Raw genomic sequence first — 21,347 nt, 5'->3', positions numbered from 1 at the left:
CAGGTCAAACTGGGTCACTGACGAACTTGCTGGAGTGAGTTTAGGTGTCCAAAGACAATTTCACAACAGTGAGATTACTTTAGATGTTAATAAGTTCAGTGCCCTTATTTGGTTACTAAAGGGTAATTAAACTCTGGCAACGCGCAGTCACTTAAAACACGTAATGTCACATTGTTTAACAGTATCAGGTTCTTTGACTTCAAGTGGGCCACCTGAGGCCTACGCTTGGGTGTTTGCTTTGCGGATTTGCTCACGCACTCGCATTTTTGCTTAGTCATGTTTCATTATCATTACGCTCAGTTCTTTCGTCGCGTGGCGAACTCCAGGGGACTTCACTAGCCGTGTTTTAACAAGGGAAAGTCAAACAACATGCTTCTCTGCCGTTTGGTGTGCCGCGGCATGGTTGCTATGGGTACTGCCCTGCACAGCCAAACCCTGGCCACCATCCACCATCCAATGCAGACTCTCTATCTCGAGTCGACCTAAACCCGTCGGCAAGGAGTGTCCCAGACGGACCAAGATAAAACCTTTGTACCAAGATAAAACATTTGCCCCACGCAGTCCCCTATAACATGTCTAGCAGGTAAAACTGGAGCAAAACAACCTCCCATTGTTTCTTAATTTCCTGACAACGTTAGTGCGACCCCATTTTCTCAGTGCTGAGTATCCATATGACAGAAGGAACACTCCCTCACATCTGCTGTAAAACGATCCGTTCGGCCTGTACTTGTGTTGGGCTGCTATGGCTGCAGTTTATGTAGCTACGGAAAAAACGGATTGATTCTGTCTGATTAAAGTGTTGAAACGGGCGATGATAAAAATGAACACTGGTAGCTGCACCGGTCGCTCCTGTTTGATTTGGTCTAGATTGCAGGATGGCATGAAGTCGTAAAACGCGCCTTGTGTCTTTTCATTTGGGTTTATGTGCAGTTTGTCTGTGACCTCAGACTTCAGTCTGGCGCGACAGAAGGCCCGCAGTGCTAGGGAGCACTGACTCTCAGCTCTGGGTGCTGGTGGTCCCATAAGACTGAGGTTATGAGTGCCACCAATGGCAGACATTCTGTACCTGCTGACTTTGCCCAACAGGCTAGCAGAAAGAACTGACAGAGTGGCAGCCGTGGGTGGCAGCCGTCCCAACTGCACACACACATCAAGCGTTTATGTGTGTGAGCATCAGAAAAGTAGTCTGAATTGGGGGGTGGGGCAAACTACAGTTAGTCTCTAACATTGCCTCCCTGTGTGAGAAAAAACTTCTCTTTTTAGCTATTTTCCTTTGCTAGTCTCACCCATGCTACCCACTTTAGAATAGTCTGATTGCACTTTTCTGCTCTCAGAACCTGAAACGTATGCCTGAATGGACTGCTATACTAAGTACACTCTCAATACATTACATTAACAGACCAGTATGCAACTGTTTTTGCAACATATTATATTAATTGCATGAAGGGGGCAATCAGAGTACAATTATTTTCAAGGCTGTGTTATTTCTGTATATTACTTTAGGTTTTTAATTGGAATGCTAAATGATTTGGCATTTGCGCACATATCTAGGTGTGGATAAATGTACAAACCCGATTCCAAAAAAGTTGGGACACAGTACAAATTGTGAGTAAAAAAGGAATGGAATAATTTACAAATCTCATAAACTTATATTTAATTCACAATAGAATATAGATAAGATATCACATGTTGAAAGTGAGACATTTTGTAATGTAATGCCAAATATTGGCTCATTTTGGATTTCATGAGAGCTACACATTCCAAAATAGTTGGGACAGGTAGCAATAAGAGGCCGGAAAAGTTAAAAGTACAGATAAGGAACCGCTAGAAGACCAAGAAGCGCAGGCGTTTTCCCTGTGCCAAGGATCATTTAAAATGGACTGTGGCAAAGTGGAAAAGTGTTCTGTGGTCAGACAAATACAAATTTGAAGTTCATTTTGGAAAACTGGGACACAATGTCATCCGGACTAAAGAGGACAAGGACAACCCAAGTTGTTATCAGCGCTCAGTCCAGAAGCCTGCATCTCTGATGGTATGGGGTTGCATGAGTGCGTGTGGCATGGGCAGCCTACACATCTGGAAAGGCACCATCAATGCTGACAGTTATATCCAAGTTCTAGAACAACATATGCTCCAATCCAGACGTCGTCTCTTTCAGGGAAGACCTTGCATTTTCCAACATGACAATGCCAGACCACATACTGCATCAATTACAATGTCATGGCTGCATAGAAGAAGGATCCGGGTACTGAAATGGCCAGCCTGCAGTCCAGATCTTTCACCTATAGAAAACATTTGGCGCATCATAAAGAGGAAGGTGCGACAAAGAAGACCTAAGACAGTTGAGCAACTAGAAACCTGTATTAGACAAGAATGAGACAACATTCCTATTCATAAACTTGAGCAACTTGTCTCCTCAGTCCCCAGACATTTGCAGTCTGTTATAAAAAGAAGAGGGGATGCCACACAGTGGTAAACATGGCCTTGTCCCAACTTTTTTGAGATGTGTTGATTTAAAATCAACTTATTTTCCCCTTAAAGTGATACATTTTCTCAGTTTAAACATTTGATATGCCATATTGTATTCTGAATAAAATATAGAAATTTGAAACTTTCACATCATTGCATTCTGTTTTTATTCACAATTGTACAGTGTCCCAACTTTTTTGGAATGGGTTTGTATATAGTATGAATAATGTATGTGGGAGTGTGTGTGCATTTGCGTGTGTGTCTGTGCCAATTCCATCCCTTCCATTCCACAAGACATTTTCATTTAAGCAGTTAGGTTTAGGGTAAAACATAAAAGTTGATTTTAGATGTTGGCATTAGGGATTATGTTTGTGTTTAGCCTTTAGGGCTAGGTTATGTTTAGGCATACAAGTCAAGTTATTAAAGCTAGGACTAGCGTTAGGATTAGGATATGGTTTGGGTGTGAATGTGAATGTGTGCGTATCATATCATATGCCTGCCTACCTGACTTCGCCCCGGTAATTAGCGCCACATTTGCTATGCAAATAAACCGTTCCAGCGAGAAACCCGCGCGAACGTTTCAGTCAGAGTTCGCCACTCGCCGTCCACTCCACATTCTTTGCATTCCAGCGGCGCTGCACAGGCACGAGGCTCACGACGCACAGAACCTAGGGGGAGACGGAGACAGAGATTGTAGTTATATTCCGAGTGAACCAGAACAGACGGTGTAGAGGTGAGAATGTATAATGAAAAGAAAAATAACACATCTGTGACATTGGAGCAACTATAAAGGGTTGTTTTCCTGCACTAAGTGTCTTCTAATGGTATTTTAATACCATTATCTTTCGGGGTTGGGATGGTCGTGATGTGGATACATCTTTTTCAACTACACATTTCTCAGCTGCATGCATGAGCAGTAGATGCCGAAATACTAAATGTTGCTATATGACTCATCATCCCGTTCTGACTGATGCTGAGTGGGACACCTGCATAGTGTCTCTAATCCGCCCTTACATGGTCAATGACGAATGCGAAGGATACCCGCCATACGTAGTGGAATAAACGTCAGTAGCCAAAGGCGATTGGTCCATGTTGTAGTAATGATTTAAATAAGTAAAGTCCCGAAACCAGAACCAGCAGATTCTCTGGCTACCCCTTGTAGTTTCTATGGTAATGTGACGCATGCTCTACGGAGCCACGTTCTACGTGTACGTGGCCAGACGACTCCGTTGAAGCACTGCAAACCATATTTCCGGGTATGATGCTGTGCATGGAGAATTCTAAAACGGTCCTGTGTCTCTGAAACTAAAAATATGCATTCTATTTAAGGAATGCATTGAACTCTGTTTTAAGATGTAACACAACTAGTCTGGTTGTATCTTATATGTTGTCCAGGCCTACACATAATTATACGTTATTTGGTGCTTGCTTCTTTTATTCCAATACATTTAAATAACCAGCAAGGGAATTTAATTTGAGCTGCAATAATAGTGTTTTATTAAATACTGTTGCGGTTGTTGAAATGTTCTCTCTCACACATACATTATTTCAATCGTTCTCTCTCCCTCTCTGACACACACACAACACAACATACCTGTGGTCCTAAGCATAGAGCATAGCCATACACTAACCATCTTGCAAGCAGTTTTAACATGTAGGCAACCTGATACTGACCAGTTATAATAATAAAAAAAAATAGTACCTTTATTTATTAGTTGTTAGTAATGGAAAAAAGGGAATGCGACACTGCACTAAAAAGGGGACAGAACGATATTCAGGGCAAACATGTAAAGTGAGCATGTTAAGTATCATCTAACTTGATGACTCCCTCAAAATGTTTGATATAATTCCAATTACTGAGATGAGGCAGTTGGCAATCATATTCAATTATAACCCCCAAATATGAAAGCTGACCTATAGCTTCACCCTCCACAGGACCCCTGGGCTAACACTAGTGTTCTTTAAAACAAGTATATTTTAACATAACCAGTAAAACATTTTATTAATGTATAAATCAAGTTATATTTTCAAAGTCATGAAAGTTGTTCCAGTCTGGATATTGTTTTATGGTAAATCATTTCATTTTGATTGACGCTATGTTGTTTGAATCAATCCACAGGTTTCTTTGTTTGTCAAATACACAATGGTTGACCCACAGGTGATCCATCTATTATCTTCACTCTTCAACTTATATACAGTAAAAAATAAGTCTTAGTTTGACCATGAAGAAAACTTGTTAGGTAATTCTCCATAACTAACAAGCTTTCCTGATATATTCATTGAGGACAATTCCATCAGAGTAATAGTTCCTAGGTGTGGTTTTATACTTTAAACTGACTTTTAGCAATAGTGTTTTAAAGGACTAACATAGTTTTATTTCTGAAGTGTAACAGTTACGAAACCTAGCATGGCAAACATCAGCTGAGAAAGTTAAAATAGTTGAGCCAGCAAAACTTCAAATAGGAAATTTGGAGTCAGCTAACCAGCACAGCTCACATAAAATGTAATATGCTCCACCAAAAGATAGTTAGCTACAGTTGCTCAATTATTAATTGCTAGCCAGCTAGCTAACTAACATCATGGGTTTTCACAAAGCATCTGCCTCCTCCATGATTTCTGCCAGCAGTCACACTCATTTATGGACAGCATGTCTACAACTTTATAAAGCAAGCCAGACAGAGGGAGAAAGAGAGAGACATAGACAGACAGAATGTCAGACATAAACGGAATGTCTGGGCCAGAAAGGGCTGACGTTTTCTGCCTTGTGTAAAACTCAAAGGGGACGTTTGTTTGGATGTCTGACACAGGTATGATGCATACCTTGGAGTCTCACACCAGAATCCTCTTTATGCTCTAAACCACATGCTCTGCTGTTAGACGTGCAGCTCTACATAGACCTACATGTCACGGTGTCATAGAAGTGTAATGTGCTCCTCCCAACATGTGCAACATCTTTAGTCTCAAACACTGACCCGTGGTTGCTATAGTGATCTAGGTGTGTGAGTGTGTGTGTGTGTGTGTGTGTGTTTCACCATTAATTTTCTTCGCCCTCATCCAATTTCTATTTTCGTCTGTAGTAACTGCAGTTGTAGATTAGGAGAGACTCACTGTTAGACTCCCTGTTTCAACAAATACATTTGTATTATGTACAATGAAAGGTGAAGTAGATGACAATTATATAGCCTGCTGTAGTTTGTATTCCGGGACTGTAGTTTTCTACCTCTCGCTTGTTTCCCTATTCCCTAAACCACGTCTGCAGATTTCTGGGTTTAATTTTCCAGGGCTATGTCAAAATTGTATTCTTATTTTTGCAAGAGGATTTGAAACTATTTTCCCCGATTACAATATAATCCCCAGTCTGCAGCTCAATACAAGGCAGCCCTGTGAGCACTTCACCCATGGGCACCCTCGTCTCTCTGAAGTCTCAGCGTCTCAGGGTCCAAACCCATAAGCCTTATCGACATCGGCCGACGGTCTGTTACCGCGGCCCTAGCAAGGCCCACTTTCACGACATGTTGCGTGTTTGTCAGAGACGTGTGTGGGCGCTACGCGTGCTCTCCAAGGGTGGCAATAAAAGTATGTCTATTTAGGTTTATTTACTGAGCGCCGTCCTATTTTGGTTCTTCCCTCAAAGACAGGCCCTCACACTGGATTTAGTGAGCTGCCGACACCAGCCATTTCTGGGATGAAGCTGTACCGCGAGGCACACTGAAGGTCCAGGATAATTGCCAAGTCAAACAAGTGTCCTGAGTCACTGGCCCAACAAAGAGTCAGCGTCCCCTCTGGCACAGGGTGTCACAACAGTGCCGGTTGCCACGTTAAGGATGTCACATCCAGGATGTGAAACAGTTACCAGTAAGCCGGTGAAGTGGCTGCGCCTTCAGTTACCTGTAAACCTAGATGCACGGTTTGTTTGCCCAGGTTTTTTTCTGTTTAATTAAGAGGTCAAGTGCAGCCAAAGCTATAAGGAAGGAGGATGTGCCACATTCTGCAATCCTGTCTTTCCATTGTGAGTGAAAATCGTGGCCTATTGTGAGGGAATATCCGGTTGAAGTTATAGAACAGCCTGGTCTCCACCCATTTGGTTGTTCTTTTGTTTTTCCTATTACATAACAGAAGACCCCTAACTGAAACTATAGATTTGAACTGTCCTTTTAAGACATAGTGTAGGCCCAAACTGCTTGAGTCACCTTTTTATTACATTTCAGTAATGAATAGCTATTATATTTGTCAGATTAAAAGGCTAATGTGGAAGCATTACAGCAACAGAAAGCTGCTGTATGAACAACACATCTTTACAGTAAACATAAATGTGTAATAACTGGTGTTGTGACACCTACATTTTAGTCAGCAATAGCAAAGCATTTGGTGATATACATTAGTCAGGGTATCCACTGCAGCTCCTGCCTTAACAAAACAAAATATAGTGTCTATTACATGTTAATTGTAATACATTGCTAAAATATATTGCTAGGTACAGTTGTAAGAAGTATTGCTGTGGTTTTCAGACAAAACACAGTGAAATGTGTTATACTTTGTGAATAGATTCCCTATTGGCCTACCAATTATTGTCTGATAGCTAGAGTGTACAGAAAGTACCATGTCACACTTGGTCACCTGTGCTAGGTCCCCAGAAACAGTGTTGGAGAACACTGATGCGGTATCCAAAGGATATAAATTGCACCCCCATTTCCCATAGGATAAAGCACTCAGAGAATTCAAATTCAATTCAATAATTTATTCAAATATCTTCAGTATTCAGCAATGCAGTTTACTGTCATATATTACTCTGTTCAACTTAAATAATAATACATTAGTTAATTTTGTCAATATCAAATACAAGAATACATTATTACATTTGGGCAATGTTTATCACCCTCTAAACAGTCGATTTGCTATGACTTCAGCCAAATAACCCTATCATCTTCCACATAAAATCCATAGTCATCGATGCTCAAAATGCATATTCATTATATTGTTTCTCATCATAACACCCAACTGTAGACCATTGCAGTCATTCACATTGCATTTCATCATAAATACACAGACTTCCACTTCGGAAAGCATAGGGTTAAACCCAGTTTCAAGTCTTTGTATTCACATTGATACCGTTGCTTTGTCCCTCCTCTGCACTAACGAAACTGCGAGTCCGTTCCCACGCTACGCTGCCGCCCCCGGTTGCTCCAACACGGCTAGGCAAACAGTAGCAAGACTTCTAGACAGTTCGTTCCTACTCCCCACTCCCGCCGTCACAATTCCTTTCCGCGGTGGAAGAGAACCGGTGTCAGATGCGTCATGGATGCAGGCGCATTGTCCTTCGGGAACCTGTGCACGCCTAGCTCCGTCCCGTAGCGGGCCACGGTAGGCAGACACAGGCCTGTCGACCGTGCCCATTGAATGCCTTTCTCATTCTTGAAGAATGGCAACTTCTTTTAATCGCTTTTCACGTTTCTCAAATAGGGTCCTTAGTTCAGCGTTCCTGCAGGGCCAGATAAGGAACCCACATGTTCTTGCAGCGGCTTTCCTCGCAGTAGTTACCCACATCTTGCAGCGCTTGGCATTTCAGAGATTGACATTGGGTGTTCTGTATGCAAGAAGGAGAGATATCGTTAGGGGTGTCTTGACACAGAAATGCATTTAAATATGTCGGTGTATTCACTGTTTGAAATCAACCATACGAGATTAACAATTACGGACACGGTTTATTGCACATTCAATGCAACTAAAATATGCAGAGGGGAGGCTACTTACAGTAACAAGAATGCAATGCAGATCTTTGGGCTCGTTGCCGTTGCTATCAGCAGTGCCTGGCTCGCCTAGAACCTGAGCCAGGCGCCTAATGCCGGAGACGCGCAGTATGTTAATGTCGTTGTCGCAGCAGAAAGCTTGGATGAGCGTGAAGTGAATCTGCAGTGCAATATCATCTTCGTCCTCCTCGTCAGTCGCAAGAACACACAGTACAACACTGTCGGGATCACTGCAAAAAATAATGGAGTAAAACATTAATGATGAGACAAAGTAACGAGAGCAACGCGCATACACGATTTCTGCAAATCTTGTACATTTACCATTTTGGATTAGGCAATAGGCTAACATAACAATGTATAGGAGGGTACTTACACATTCATTAGCTTTGCAGACTCGTAGACTCCCACAGTCAGGCAGTCTTGTTGTTGCGCTGCCACCAGCAACTCTTCTAGTGCTTGGCTTACGGTCTCCATCCTTCAAGAAAAATACATTCAGTTAGTTACGCACCACAGTTTTGAAGAGGCAACATCAGATTTCAGTATTAGGACAGCGCTTGACTTTGCACTGCCAAGCTACTTCGTGGACATTAAGCATGCAGCAAGCTGTTGGCTATTCCTAGACAAATGCAAGGAACTTACTTTTTCTCAGTGATATTGCATCCAACGACCTCTTCCAGTGTCATATTGAAGTCCGTAATTGTATAATCCACAAGGATATCCAGGATAATATCCAGTGAGTATATTCCCGAATGGAGGTTTGCAGTGAGTCCTCGGCAAGTAGTAATCCAATATAGTGTGGGTTCCCTTGCAGTGTTACAGCGTAAACTTGCTCGATGTTGTATTGCAAAGTCGTTGTACTTTTTCTCTGGTCTGTGGCTCAGTGGTTTCTGATACAACCGGGCGAAACTCCTGGGTTATATTCACTCTCGACAGGGGCGTGGTGTTTCTCCGTTGCTACTGATCTGATTGGTCAATGTGTGTATCTAGAATTTGCTAAACTTTTACCATTGGTTGTTCATGCCAACGCTTGTTGGTGGCCCACGTGGGCTGTTTTAGAGAATCCCCCACCTCCTCCACTGTACGAATTTGTTTACCTATACAGAGTTCAATGGAATTTCCTTTTTCAAATTTTCTACTGCTGCTTATTGGGGTTGTTTCAGCCTTTCAGAATATATACATCCAGGCCTTTGGGTCTCTGCAAGATAACGCACATGAAAGTGTTTTTAATTTAACATACAGGCTATTATATGTTTCATTGCATAACTCCATACAGCATTTACACACACAAAAAAACTTGGTTTCAAGTTCGTTTGAATGTCCGACGGACGAGCTTGCAGAAAGAGATACATTGTTACCATCCATGTTTGTTACTATAGCATCTGGATTTCCATCCAACAGGCATTTTACTGCATTGTGTAACCAAGATATATTGTTTTGTGTAACCAAGTTCACGGACAGGTAAACCAATGTTAATACTTTTATAGGGATAACTAGTCCACAACAAATGCATTGAAAATAATCTAGAAGGCAGACGAATTTCTGCAGTGAGCTCAGGCTACCTGGAACTTTCATAACTGTCCCTAATTATTCTTGTTCCACTGTGGTTAATTTTATCCACAAGTCAGAGGATCAGTAGTGTTTACAAGCTATTAGTGGATCTTGTCATCCTATCTATTACGAAATCTCACCGAGCAGTCAGATGGCTATGCATTTGTCTCAATTCTAACTTCTTCAATACATATATATTGCATAATACTATTGAAGCTACATTATTGGTATACTATTGAGACATAATAGGCCTGTGTCTGGCAGCCTACTGACGTTATTCGTTTTTATATTATCCAATAATCGTGAATAGCTTGCAGATATATTTTGCCAGTTTCTTTCTGCTGGCCTACGCAGTATGATTATAGCAAGAACAAGTAGTTCAGGATTAGAATATCCACCACGTGTCGCCTCTCAGTGGACGCTTTGCTGCATTGCACCCAATTTGCAAAAAAAAATGATTGTCCACTCTTGCTAATTTGTGTCCCGAGACCAAGACTTAATTATCATATTTTACATAACAAAGGACACATTTTTGCAAATTATTCAAATACTCTGCAGATTAACTTCAAATTTGTCATTACCAATAGCCTGCAGATTCGATTAAATATGTATTTTAAATAAATAAAATTCACTTATTTTGTTTTTTTAATCAAATTTAAAATCTGAAGTTGCTCAAAGCTGCAGCTTTCTAAATAATTCACTTGAATAAGGAGAGTGGTAGTCCTGAACAACGATAAGAAAGTCTACTGTTCATTGAAAACCATATTCTTCATTTAGCGTGGAGCGCCACTTTGTGGTCTAGTAAAGCAATGAAATCGCGTTAGAGTTTCTAGTGGAGACAGACACATCAACGTTGTGAAGACATGCACTGACTTGTTCTCAGTCTGGTCTCGATTCGTTAGTCACGCACTTGAAACCAATTGAATGTAAATGAAAAAAACAATAGTGACCATTAGGCTCTGCAACTTGATCGAGACTAAAGAGCCATTCAGGTTTAACAGCATTTTCTAAATTGTTAAGCGATTGGGAAGGTTTTTCTTTAACTGTGAATTGCACAGCATTGACGAAATCCAATTAAAGACGGCTATAGTCGATACTCCCTGTAATCTTGATAGGCTAGATAATCTTTTTATTTGACAATGTCATTCAACACAACAGTGGACAGTTTATCAATGGCTGGCCAAGTTCATGATTTCTTAGATAAGCATAATGCATGTCATTGTTTTCGTTGGGTCCTATATCTTCATCTGTGTGCAATTACAGATAAAACTGAATGTATATAGCCTAATTATTGGTCCAATAGGTCGATGTGGGATGAATTGGCTAAGCTACATCCTTACCATAGGCCAACATATGTGGCGGATTACGTTTTTCACCTTGAGGTGCATGTAAAAATGCCACCGTTAAAAAAGAAACTAAAAAAAACTCTACATTAGGCCTATGCTTACTAGTGTATTTGGGCTGAGTACTGTTGATGACTAGGCTGTTATTGACATGTCTCCTGGACGAACCCCTGGTACACATTCGGCAGGAACTCACTCAGACACGAATATACTTAGCTTTAACACTTCACCCACGTTTGGGCTATAAATACATTAGACCAGGACGGAATGAAGGACTGTGGTTCTACGAGAAAAACGTAATATATTATGTTTTGAATTTAACGGAATAAAAGGAGAAGTCATTGGCATAGAATTGGCGTAGTGGTAAGAAAGGTGAGTAAACTCAGATCCCTGGTCGAGTTAACAAAGCCAAAAAAGCACCTTGTACTTTCAGAACCTTTTTATACATAGCGTTGGTACAGTGTTCTGCAAACTTACAGAGGCAGAAACATAGCCTATACATTTACAGTCTGTTCTGCAAATTTTCACAAGGTTCTCATGATTTCCTGCAAGTATACAGTTTTTGTCATGGGGGCACAAAGAAATATATATAATTATATTTTACTTCAGTTGTAAACATTCTGGCATATCATACATTTAGGAGCCTTGGAATGCAAATGCCTGCATAAACCCATCAGTTTAGGGACACACTTTTGATTGGATTTGAATGACACAATTCAAGATTTTGGATCTTGAATTGTGTCATGGATTTAATTCAATATTCCACACTCACAAAGCATTTTGTGATTAATACAAAACGATATAGGCGAGAACTACAATTTCCAGAATACACACTAACATGAACATGACCACGCACACGTGGTGTTGGTGCGCCGCAACTTTTGACAGTTGGCGGGAATTTAATGTAATCAAGCGTTTTTGAAAACTGCGTACAGTAATGGCGTACGATGAAAGTATTGTGTTCCGAAGTGGAGTTGCGGAGGTATGAGTTTTATAGTATTGTAAGTTAGTAAGTAAATAAGTAAGCAAGTTTATATATTTTACCACACATCGGAAGTTGATAACGATAGCTTAGCTAGACTCCCAATAACACCGAAAGCTAGCTCGCTATACCGTAGTTTGTTTGAAATGAAATGCGCGTTAACGTTAGCTAGCCGCTTTTCTTTTTTTTTTGGTTTATTATTAGGATAAAGGGCCTATAGCTGTGGCAACTGACGACTTCGCATTGGTGAAGGCCTATGAAGAAGCCCTCATAACATTTCGGGTAAAGGGATGACAAGTACAGTAGTTAACAATCTCTTCACTCGACTTCCACATTCAACTGAGTTACATTTATTGTAAAATTAATTCAAAATGCGAGAGCATTTTTCGAACACTATTCGAAAGCACAAACCTTGCGTTACAAACGCCATGCAATAAAACTGCTACTGGACTGATATGAACAGGATATACTGTTCTGTAACCTAATTGGGCATTGTTACCACAGAGTACAGAATTCAGCAAAATTAAGTGGGACAGAGAAAGGAAGTACATTGTCACTGTATAAATCTAATTTGGAACGGGTTGAGCCTATCCTGTGTGCTAAGTCTGGAACCAGTTGCGTGCGCAAAGTTAAATGTGTGTAGGTTTAAAGCTTTTCCAGATGGTGATGGGAGAAATTAGCATTTAGGCCTAGCAAATGTTTTCTTTGTGCTTAGATAAGAATAAGAATAATCCAGTAGGTAGCCCTACAAATCCTGAAGTATGTCCTTTGTATTTATCTCATCCTTTAGAGCTGTGATGATGGAAAAAAACAGTGATGAGCTTGAAGACAACCCCCTCGAATCTGTGTGGCAATTTGTTGTTTGGACATCCCCCAAATTAATGTATTTCAGCTTAGTTTCTCATAGAATCATTACCTGAACATACACACAAAAAAAACAATATTGTGTGCCAACTTAGCTACAATGTGACCTAAAGAAAAAGGGAATCAGGTCAGGCTATTGATTAAAAGCAAATATTTTTGGAAAATGTGCCCTGGTAACTTTTCCTCCATTCTCTCTCTGTCTGTGATTCTCCGCAGTGGCAGGTGGGGTCCCACTGCCAAGCTGTCTGGTCAGTGGATGGCCTGGTGTACCCTGCCACTGTAGTCTGGGTAGAGGGGGAGTGCTGCAAGGTGAAGTTTGACAACTACGGAAATGAGGAAGAGATGGACCTGAGTGCCCTTTTACCTGATGCTGCTAACCAGCCCAAACAGGAGATACTGGTGAGCCACCCACAACAGGAAACTGGGTCGGAACGGTACAAACGGAAGGAGCCATTCACATTTTGGTGATTCAGTAAAAAATCTGAGCGTTTTACAGGAGGATTTTTAAAGTGAATTATTTAAGGGCATATGTGCCTCCTGTCCGGTAAAGGATTTGAACTAGCAACTTTTGGTTATCGGCCCAATGCTTTGTACCAAACAGGAGGGACCTACCTAATTCATGAGAGTCATCCCTTGTCAATGGTGGTGGTAGGAATGAGTTAAAACCAAAGCATGAAAGTTTTCTCCGTCAGAAGAACAAGGATATTAATGCCTAAAAACAATAATCCTGCAGAAACTTCTTTGTATTTCTGTCATCTTGTAGAGCTGTAAGGATGAAACCGACAGTGATGAGAAGGTTGGAAACAATCCCCCTAAACCAAGAGAATCAATACTCCCGAAATCCTGTGTGCTGTGTAAGGGACTGATTGACCCAAAGGTAAACCTCAGAGATTTTAATGTCTGCATTCATTGGTTCACATATTTAGGTATTCTAAGCAAAACAGCAATTTTTGTTTGCATAAATTACTACGTTCAGTATATTTTATTTTGTCTGCCTGTCTGTGGTTCAGTCAGGCTGGCTTTATTACTACCTGATCTACATTAGTAAATGTAAAGTAAATCCAAATGAAAATACCCCGGTGTCCACCGGAGATGTACCCAGTGCGCCCTGTGTCTGCCTGGGCGTATGTACCCAGTGCGCCCTGTGTCTGCCTGGGCGTATGTACCCAGTGCGCCCTGTGTCTGCCTGGGCGTATGTACCCAGTGTGCTCTGTGTCTGCCTGGGCGTATGTACCCAGTGCGCTCTGTGTCTGCCTGGGTGTATGTACCCAGTGTGCTCTGTGTCTGCCGGGGCGTATGTACCCAGTGTGCTCTGTGTCTGCCTGGGCGTATGTACCCAGTGTGCTCTGTGTCTGCCGGGGCGTATGTACCCAGTGCGCTCTGTGTCTGCCTGGGTGTATGTACCCAGTGTGCCCTGTGTCTGCCTGGGCGTATGTACCCAGTGTGCCCTGTGTCTGCCTGGGCGTATGTACCCAGTGTGCCCTGTGTCTGCCTGGGCGTATGTACCCAGTGTGCTCTGTGTCTGCCTGGGCGTATGTACCCAGTGTGCTCTGTGTCTGCCTGGGCGTATGTACCCAGTGTGCTCTGTGTCTGCCGGGGTGTATGTACCCAGTGTGCCCTGTGTCTGCCTGGGTGTATGTACCCAGTGTGCCCTGTGTCTGCCTGGGTGTATGTACCCAGTGTGCCCTGTGTCTGCCTGGGTGTATGTACCCAGTGTGCTCTGTGTCTGCCTGGGTGTATGTACCCAGTGTGCCCTGTGTCTGCCTGGGCGCGTGTACTCAGCGTGCTCTGTGTGAACCAGGTGTGGATGCTAGGTTCTCGGTGCCGTGCTGTGTACTCCGAGGATGGCCTGGTCTACCCAGCAGTACTGGTGTGGATGAGAGGCGACCGCTGCCGGGTGAAGTTCGACGGCTACGGGAATGAGGAGGAGCTGGACCTGAGCACCCTTCTGTCCCCAGTTGATGCGGGAGGCCATAGTGTAAGAGCCACGTTTGCCAGGAGAAGGGAAACTTCAGTTGAACCCTCATGTATGAGGGCTTGTATGACAATGTTCGAGGGGTTTTCTACACTGTATCAAACTTTACAAGGCTGCGAACTTGTGGATCCAGTCTTTGAATGAAGCAATGTGTAGGTCAGCATAATAAGAAGACTCACTCCTCCCTAGGATGTGAAGGGGCTCGGACCTTCTAGGAAAAACTGGGCGGATTATGAGAAGACTGATCAAGAGTGGAAGTCCTCTCAACTCGGGCAACGAGAAGAGCTGCTCTCACCTCAGCCAACTACGTTTCCTTCAGTGAGTATGGGTGCTAGATCTTTTTTTATTCAGGTTGTCTGGAATACAGACTTGTGGCGTTTGCATATTATGCCAGCAATTCCAGGGCAAAGTATGCAAGTGTGATATCATGCTTGATACCTTGGAAATTTCAGGCTGTGCAGCAGCGCATGCAACGATAATTGCAAAATTAGAAGTACGGAGTACATTGACCAGCAGGAAACAAACTTCACCTCACCTGTTCAACGCATGTGTTTCTGTCAAGAAATCCTCCTTTTAGACAGATTTTCAGTGCATGATAGTAACACAGATTTATATTTTAGGCCGACCGAAGCACCACCTTCTTCGGTAAACCTTTTTACGAAGAAGTTGTTTTACAACTTCTGTAAAATCGTTATAAGGTTGAAAGGGGCGATTTCCTTTTGAGTGCTGTTGGAGCTGTGTCGCGCGTGGTTCGCGGTAGGTTCAGAGAGCAGGGTTACGCCACATGCTGAAGTGGTACTTAGGTTGGTAGATTGGTAAATACATTGTGGACAGACCGATGCATTGTTGATGTATCAAATATTGGTAATGTTCCAAACCACCAATTCTTACATTTGTTGTTCTATGTTTCTAATAATTTTGGGGTATGTATCTGGGTCCATTGGGCCTTCTCAGGGTAAAGAATGTGGCAAGAGCAGCTACAGTCTGGACAGGAACCAATTGGATAAACCAAGTAGTCCTAAAGGGCAAACAGCTAGCGGGAGAGCGGATCCAAATCTTCACTTTTCGTTCTATCCTCCTGTGCCACCGCCCAAAGGATTTTTGGTGAGGTTGTTTGCTTTGTGGTTGTTAATAATAGACTCACTGAGACGGTATTTTAGTATTTGATGTAGGTTCTTTTTTCTACTCCAGGACTTCCTGCCTCCCATCCCTCCTCCCCCACCTCCTTCGACGTGTGTGCGGCCCCCTCAACCAGGGCATGTGGAGCCTGGCAATGGGCTGGACTCAGTCATGACAGACTTATCCACTATGCTCCTCTCCTGGTACCTGTGTGGTTACCACACTGGCTGCTACACGGTTAGCAAGAGCCTCTTCACTCTCTAGAATAGTTGTTAATGTTGACACAAACCCTAACATTTCCAAAGGCTTCTTGTTGATGTGAGATGGGACATTTAAAATGTTCATGTCCAAGAATCGAATGAAATTGAAGTGATTTATTTTGGATGCTTTGTAGTGATTCTTTACTGATACATGGAACGTAACTTTTTGATGCTCAGGCAGTGCAACAGATGAATGCAAGTCTTAGCAGTGATGGCAAAAAGAAACAGGCCAAATAATAAGGTAAAGCAACCCAACTTCATGTGGTTTCAATTCCCACTCAAAATGAATGAATCAATATTTTAAACATTTTAATTTTGAGGATTCCTGAAGTTTGCATGACTGTCTGCTTTCCTTTTCACTTTCAGGTTGGTACAAGACCCATGTGTCTGGCAGAACAGTTGTCCTCCTGAAATCAAGAGTTAAAAAATACCAGTGTTCCACAGACTGAATCTTGCCTTATACAGAGTTAATACAGTTAGACTCCTCTGTAATGTGTCACACATTATTGAAAAATGTGTTGTTACCAGAAGATATGTACATCAGCATTTTAGGTTATGGTGACCCTAGGTCATTGTGGTATAAACTTAACTTTTTTATTAAACTTTTTTTGGCACTTTTTAGTTTTTTCTTTACACTTTTGGATAGTGTTTTCCAATGTTTGCTTTTTGGGGAATGATACCCATAATCTTGATACCCCAATCCTTTTGGCAAAAATGCTCAAGTTCAACTTTTCAAGAAGAGGTCACACTTCTACTTGCCTTCTAACTAAATTGAGCTCACAGGTGCACAAGCTGCCACAAGGTATCTCGACTTCAACTAGGCAAGGCAGCCATGGTCAATTACTAACCCCAAACCAGTACGGTGCAGCGCAGGTACACCAGTACCCTTTCTGGCACCATTGGGTTAATAAAGGCAGGATTTGAAACCTGGTCTCCCAAAGATGGAGCTACCTGTGAGATAGTGGCTGTACTGCTTTGCCATTCGGGGGCCCCTCTGAAGTACCTTTTCATAATGTGTAGTCAAACCTATTACGGGCTGGATTGAATGGTGATGCGGGCAGTCAATCCCTTGCTATAGGGTAAACCCCGGGTCCAACATCTCTACGTTAAGCTCTGTTCGTCTTGCTCTCCAACCTGAGCAGTGTCACAATGGCAGTTGACTGCATCCCCTTCAGATGAGGAGCAGTGTCTGCATTGGACCACACACAGTTTTTTTTTTGCATTATGATCAAGTTTATATATTGGTTTAATCTGCTGAGAGTGCCTTTGTGGTGTCCTCTACACGCACAACAGTTTTGGCGTATGGCCTGCTCTAGGCAAAGAGGTTGTAGTACCTAAATGAATCTCTGCAGTTCTCTGGGGCATATTCAGGAGACCGATTTAGTCTGAAATCATGTGAGACATTAATTCACTGGTGAACTCTATTCAACTACCGTAATTTCCTGTTTATACACAGATTTTGAAAACAATTTCAACCACAGCGGTTAATACATGGGTGCAGCTAATACACAAGTTTCCCGGTTTTACAACTTATGTAAACGCAAAAAAGACGTACGTGACTTTATGCAAACGTTGGGATCTATAAAAAAAAACTTGACGGGAGAATGTACGGTCATGCACGGACACTTGCGTTTGACCAATGCGTTTGCAGGCCTACGCACATAAACTGGAGAAATTAGGAATTGCAACTCTGATGACAGAAGGATGAAACTTGAGAAACGCTTTGAAATTCATAAAATATATTGAAATATTACCTCTTACGTATTTGTGTATGTTTGGACTAGTAGGCCTAAAATTCAGCTATTGGACAAGTAAAAAAGTTATTATAGTTAACAAATTATAAGTTGCTTCAATACATTAAATAGTCATATTGAAATATAACTGACAATTTCAATGTTATTCTTACGGTAACATTTTCATAATTAGCAAAGATGTCCGTGGCAAAAACTTGCCGATACATTAAAGCAGACATTTTGGATATGGTATTCAAAGGCCTGCTCCTGCCCGCAGTGCACGGACGATCCACCAGAGGGCAGAAGACGTATCAGATATCATACAACAGGTTTTTTAGGAAAGTATTGGTCATGTTGACGACGTAGAGGTCTCAGAAACTCATACGATTGCTTTTACAGGGTTTCCAAAAACACCTTTTATTCCTCATCGAATTAATATTGGTAGCACCCTATGACGTTTAATATTAATGTACAATGTATGAATGAGACAATTCTACAGGCAAATGTGGTTTATATATGGGTGCGGTTTATAGGGTGTGTAGATATACAATGCCATAAAATGAATGCTGTGGTTTATACACGGGTTATAAACGAGGAATTACGGTAATTATGACTAAACGTGACTTTTCAAGACAGTTGCCTGCTCCATGGCTTATTTATGCCTGTTATTGCGAAGGTGGTAAATACATTTTACAAAAAGATGAGCCAATATAGGTGACAATCGTTTTTAGGTAACGATTTGTATGAGTGTGAGCTGTATATTGCAGGCTTACTGGTTTTAATAATTTGAATCACCAAACCTCATCAGTCACTATGAAGCTGAACTTTCACATCGTCTGTCTATGACCACTGTGGATGACGCAATGTTCCAGATACGACACTGTGGGGTCAATTGGAATGAACTTCGGGTCAAGGATGAGGCTATGCTCACATGAGATAGAGGAGATGGAAATTAGAAATGTTATTTGCCATAGTTGGTCACATTGATCAGGTGACATGTAGGACCCACAAAATAGCAGTGATTTAGAATCTATTTGGAAATGAAAGATGCATGCATCGTGTTAAAGGATCTTCACAAGCAAAGCGGTTTTGATTTAGATGTAATTTGGCTGTGATACAATGTAACTACTACAATGTGTTTTTGGCTTATTATAACAGCCATTATTTGGTGTATTGTGGGGTCTAAAGTGGGCGTGTGAACAGCTCAATGTCATATTGCAGTTTTCACATCTACTATGCATGTCTATTAAATAAAGCGCTTTTGAATCCTTCGATCTTTGTTTTGGGCCTTCAACCCTAAATGCTTTTAATCTTTCCATCTAGAAAATAATTTGGTGAAATTGCAGTTTGAGTTTAATAACATATATTCCCCTTACAAACGGCAACATTGTGTGTATGTTTAGGCTATTTAAACACATTTATGGCTGTTTCAACACATTTGACCCCAACCGTCACCTGTGATATTATTCCATCAGTTCAGTGTTATGAATATTGCAATAGATGATGTCAAAGTAAGGTATAAAACATTGGTCCAGGTTGTCTGCCAGACAGAAAACGATCCTGTACTGCGCCAGCACCTGCACCGCTCGTTTCTCTTTGCCAGATCAACTTCCAATCAGGCTCAGTTCGTTTCAGCACCATGGTCAGCGGCAAGCTCCTCCTCCTCAGCACTACCTGCTCGGTGTTGGTTTTGCTAACCAACTCCCACGAATTTCTGGAAACACGTTCCATTGAAGAAGACTCTATCAAAACACAGGAAGAAAAAGAATTGGTGAGATTGAACATGTATTTTTAAGTTAATGTTAGTTGTAGTAACATGATAACATTTGATTAGGGGTTTACTGGCCTGCATTGCTCAGTTACTTTAATGACTGGTTTTGAGTGTCATTACACGGCATGCTCACTGATTGGTTGCATAGATGGAAACTAATTGACATTGGTACTGTCGTAATGGAGCAACATAATTAAAGAATGTCTATGAATTGACTCGTACTAGTGGCATTGTTCATTGTATAAGTGTATATACCCTGCTTGACTTGGGCCGGAACGGTTCGGAACGGCGTTCCGGAACTTCTAATTTTAGACAAACAGCGTTCAAGTTCCTTTTTTAGGCAAAAGAGAAGGCCTTATTGGAGCAAGCGTTATTAACAAATACATTTTGATGAACATAGTCTAATGTGCGATTTGGCAGTTCCTGAACTTATTTTAGCCCAAGTCAAGCACTATGTGCAAATATTGCAGATGAAGACACATGTCAAACTGAAGGCGTTTTTTCTATTACAGTTTGATGCGTTGCAGGAAGTTCTTGAAAAGTTAAAGAATAAGCAGACGCCGTCCTATGAGAAAAAGTTGGGTTGGGTTCCCATGGTAAGATGAATGGGTTTAAGATTTAGTAAATTCCAATTATATGGTAATAACGTGATACGAAATGCCTTAGAGTTTAATTGTATCCTTTGTGAAACCCCAATTCTGTGTCTCATTCTAAAGTACAGTGTACAGCTAAAATAAATCTAGGCCTGTGTTGTTTCTGTGCCCACAGTGTGACGCGGGCCAGCAATGTGCAGTTCGCAAAGGCGCAAGAATTGGGAAGTTGTGCGAGTGTCCACGGGGAACATCTTGCAACTTCACAGTCCTTAAGTGCTTTTAGGGAATAAAGAACGGAAGCAACCATCGGTTGAATCACACTGTTGTATGATGCCAAATACTAAGTATTCTCAAATTCTTGCTGTTTTAGATAAGCAAATGTGTAATGACTGAATAAAATGAACTGTTTTTTGAAGATTTCTGAAGATGTCTTAATGAGAAATTAGGTGGATAGTGGGCTAATGCTATGATATCTTGCATTAAAACATTGGTCTCGTCAGGTTAATGAAAGTCATAGGATTTTTCGTTGTTTTCTTCAATCTAACCTATCAAGGAGGTGGTCAGAGAAAAGTCAAGTTTAGATCATACATTTCGGTACTTAAGTTTGCGCACCAGTCCAGCGGGAGTGGCTTCGTTAGGCCGTGAGCGTCCGGGGGCTAAAGCCTCGGATCTTTTATGATTAGCCCCGGATCTCAAATTGACCAAAAAATAAATAATTAAAAGAGCCCCTGATCTATGCATATATAATTCCGATCGCGCATTATGACAATGTACACGTGTTGGCTGCTAGCATGTACATCGACATTTTCCGCATTTACATTCAAAACCCCAAATGTATTGTGATTCTAGCAACGCCTCTGTGGAGAAGAACCCACAATCCCGCCTGCGGTTGCAAGTGCGATGCCATACCACCTGAACCGCAGTAGACAAGTAATGACTCCAG

General features: G+C 41.6%; 3 protein-coding genes and 1 long non-coding RNA gene across 7 annotated transcripts; 2 read left to right on the top strand and 2 right to left on the bottom strand.

Moving 5' to 3' along the window:
* Positions 1–2,240: 2,240 nt before the first annotated feature.
* On the bottom strand, positions 2,241–3,578 carry LOC105011358. Of its 2 annotated transcripts, none has more exons than XR_002197068.2 (3): positions 3,484–3,578; positions 2,974–3,137; positions 2,241–2,282 (listed from the first exon to the last, which is right to left on the bottom strand). It is a non-coding gene; the product is annotated as an uncharacterized LOC105011358 (long non-coding RNA). The 2 variants fall into 2 exon arrangements; XR_828078.3 differs by lacking the exon at positions 3,484–3,578 and adding an exon at positions 3,306–3,405.
* Positions 3,579–7,192: 3,614 nt separating this feature from the next.
* Positions 7,193–9,099, bottom strand: LOC105011357 (growth arrest and DNA damage-inducible protein GADD45 beta). The gene is made up of 4 exons (XM_010871330.3): positions 8,856–9,099; positions 8,590–8,691; positions 8,221–8,446; positions 7,193–8,053 (listed from the first exon to the last, which is right to left on the bottom strand). The coding sequence occupies exons 1-4, from the start codon at positions 8,897–8,899 to the stop codon at positions 7,940–7,942; spliced, it is 486 nt and encodes a 161-aa protein (XP_010869632.1). The 5' UTR covers positions 8,900–9,099; the 3' UTR covers positions 7,193–7,939.
* A 2,859-nt stretch (positions 9,100–11,958) lies between these two features.
* On the top strand, positions 11,959–17,135 carry LOC105011356 (survival of motor neuron protein-like). Of its 3 annotated transcripts, XM_010871326.3 has the most exons (10): positions 11,959–12,089; positions 12,294–12,371; positions 13,170–13,352; positions 13,717–13,830; positions 14,755–14,931; positions 15,118–15,246; positions 15,883–16,032; positions 16,120–16,284; positions 16,485–16,548; positions 16,674–17,135. In XM_010871326.3, exons 1-9 carry the CDS (start codon positions 12,045–12,047, stop codon positions 16,542–16,544), a joined length of 1,101 nt encoding a protein of 366 aa, XP_010869628.2. In that variant the 5' UTR covers positions 11,959–12,044; the 3' UTR covers positions 16,545–16,548; positions 16,674–17,135. The 3 variants fall into 3 exon arrangements, with proteins under 3 accessions (XP_010869628.2, XP_010869630.2, XP_010869631.2); XM_010871328.3 differs by lacking the exon at positions 12,294–12,371 and having other exon boundaries at positions 16,674–17,134; XM_010871329.3 differs by lacking the exon at positions 14,755–14,931 and having other exon boundaries at positions 16,674–17,133.
* A 2,308-nt stretch (positions 17,136–19,443) lies between these two features.
* Positions 19,444–20,723, top strand: cart1 (cocaine- and amphetamine-regulated transcript 1). Its single transcript, XM_010871369.3, has 3 exons — positions 19,444–19,811; positions 20,324–20,407; positions 20,580–20,723. The coding sequence occupies exons 1-3, from the start codon at positions 19,680–19,682 to the stop codon at positions 20,685–20,687; spliced, it is 324 nt and encodes a 107-aa protein (XP_010869671.1). The 5' UTR covers positions 19,444–19,679; the 3' UTR covers positions 20,688–20,723.
* Positions 20,724–21,347: the final 624 nt, after the last annotated feature.

The sequence above is a fragment of the Esox lucius genome, chromosome 8 (assembly GCF_011004845.1).
Source record: "Esox lucius isolate fEsoLuc1 chromosome 8, fEsoLuc1.pri, whole genome shotgun sequence".
NCBI lineage: Eukaryota > Metazoa > Chordata > Actinopteri > Esociformes > Esocidae > Esox > Esox lucius.
The sequence above is the reverse complement of the archived record's forward strand: the minus strand, read 5'-3'. Positions and strand labels throughout refer to the sequence as shown.

What these genes read in the sequence shown, in the direction of transcription:
- LOC105011357 (XM_010871330.3), bottom strand. Translation starts at nt 8,899, where the DNA reads ATGACACTGGAAGAGGTCGTTGGATGCAATATCACTGAGAAAAA. An exon ending in TGCAATATCACTGAGAAAAA is followed by an intron (nt 8,692 to 8,855) that starts GTAAGTTCCTTG and finishes TTTTTCTTGAAG; the next exon opens with GATGGAGACCGTAAGCCAAG. An exon ending in TGCATTGCATTCTTGTTACT is followed by an intron (nt 8,054 to 8,220) that starts GTAAGTAGCCTC and finishes TCTTGCATACAG; the next exon opens with AACACCCAATGTCAATCTCT.
- LOC105011356 (XM_010871326.3), top strand. Translation starts at nt 12,045, where the DNA reads ATGGCGTACGATGAAAGTATTGTGTTCCGAAGTGGAGTTGCGGAG. An exon ending in AGCCCAAACAGGAGATACTG is followed by an intron (nt 13,353 to 13,716) that starts GTGAGCCACCCA and finishes GTCATCTTGTAG; the next exon opens with AGCTGTAAGGATGAAACCGA. An exon ending in TTGATGCGGGAGGCCATAGT is followed by an intron (nt 14,932 to 15,117) that starts GTAAGAGCCACG and finishes ACTCCTCCCTAG; the next exon opens with GATGTGAAGGGGCTCGGACC.
- cart1 (XM_010871369.3), top strand. Translation starts at nt 19,680, where the DNA reads ATGGTCAGCGGCAAGCTCCTCCTCCTCAGCACTACCTGCTCGGTGTTG. An exon ending in CACAGGAAGAAAAAGAATTG is followed by an intron (nt 19,812 to 20,323) that starts GTGAGATTGAAC and finishes TTTCTATTACAG; the next exon opens with TTTGATGCGTTGCAGGAAGT. An exon ending in AGTTGGGTTGGGTTCCCATG is followed by an intron (nt 20,408 to 20,579) that starts GTAAGATGAATG and finishes CTGTGCCCACAG; the next exon opens with TGTGACGCGGGCCAGCAATG.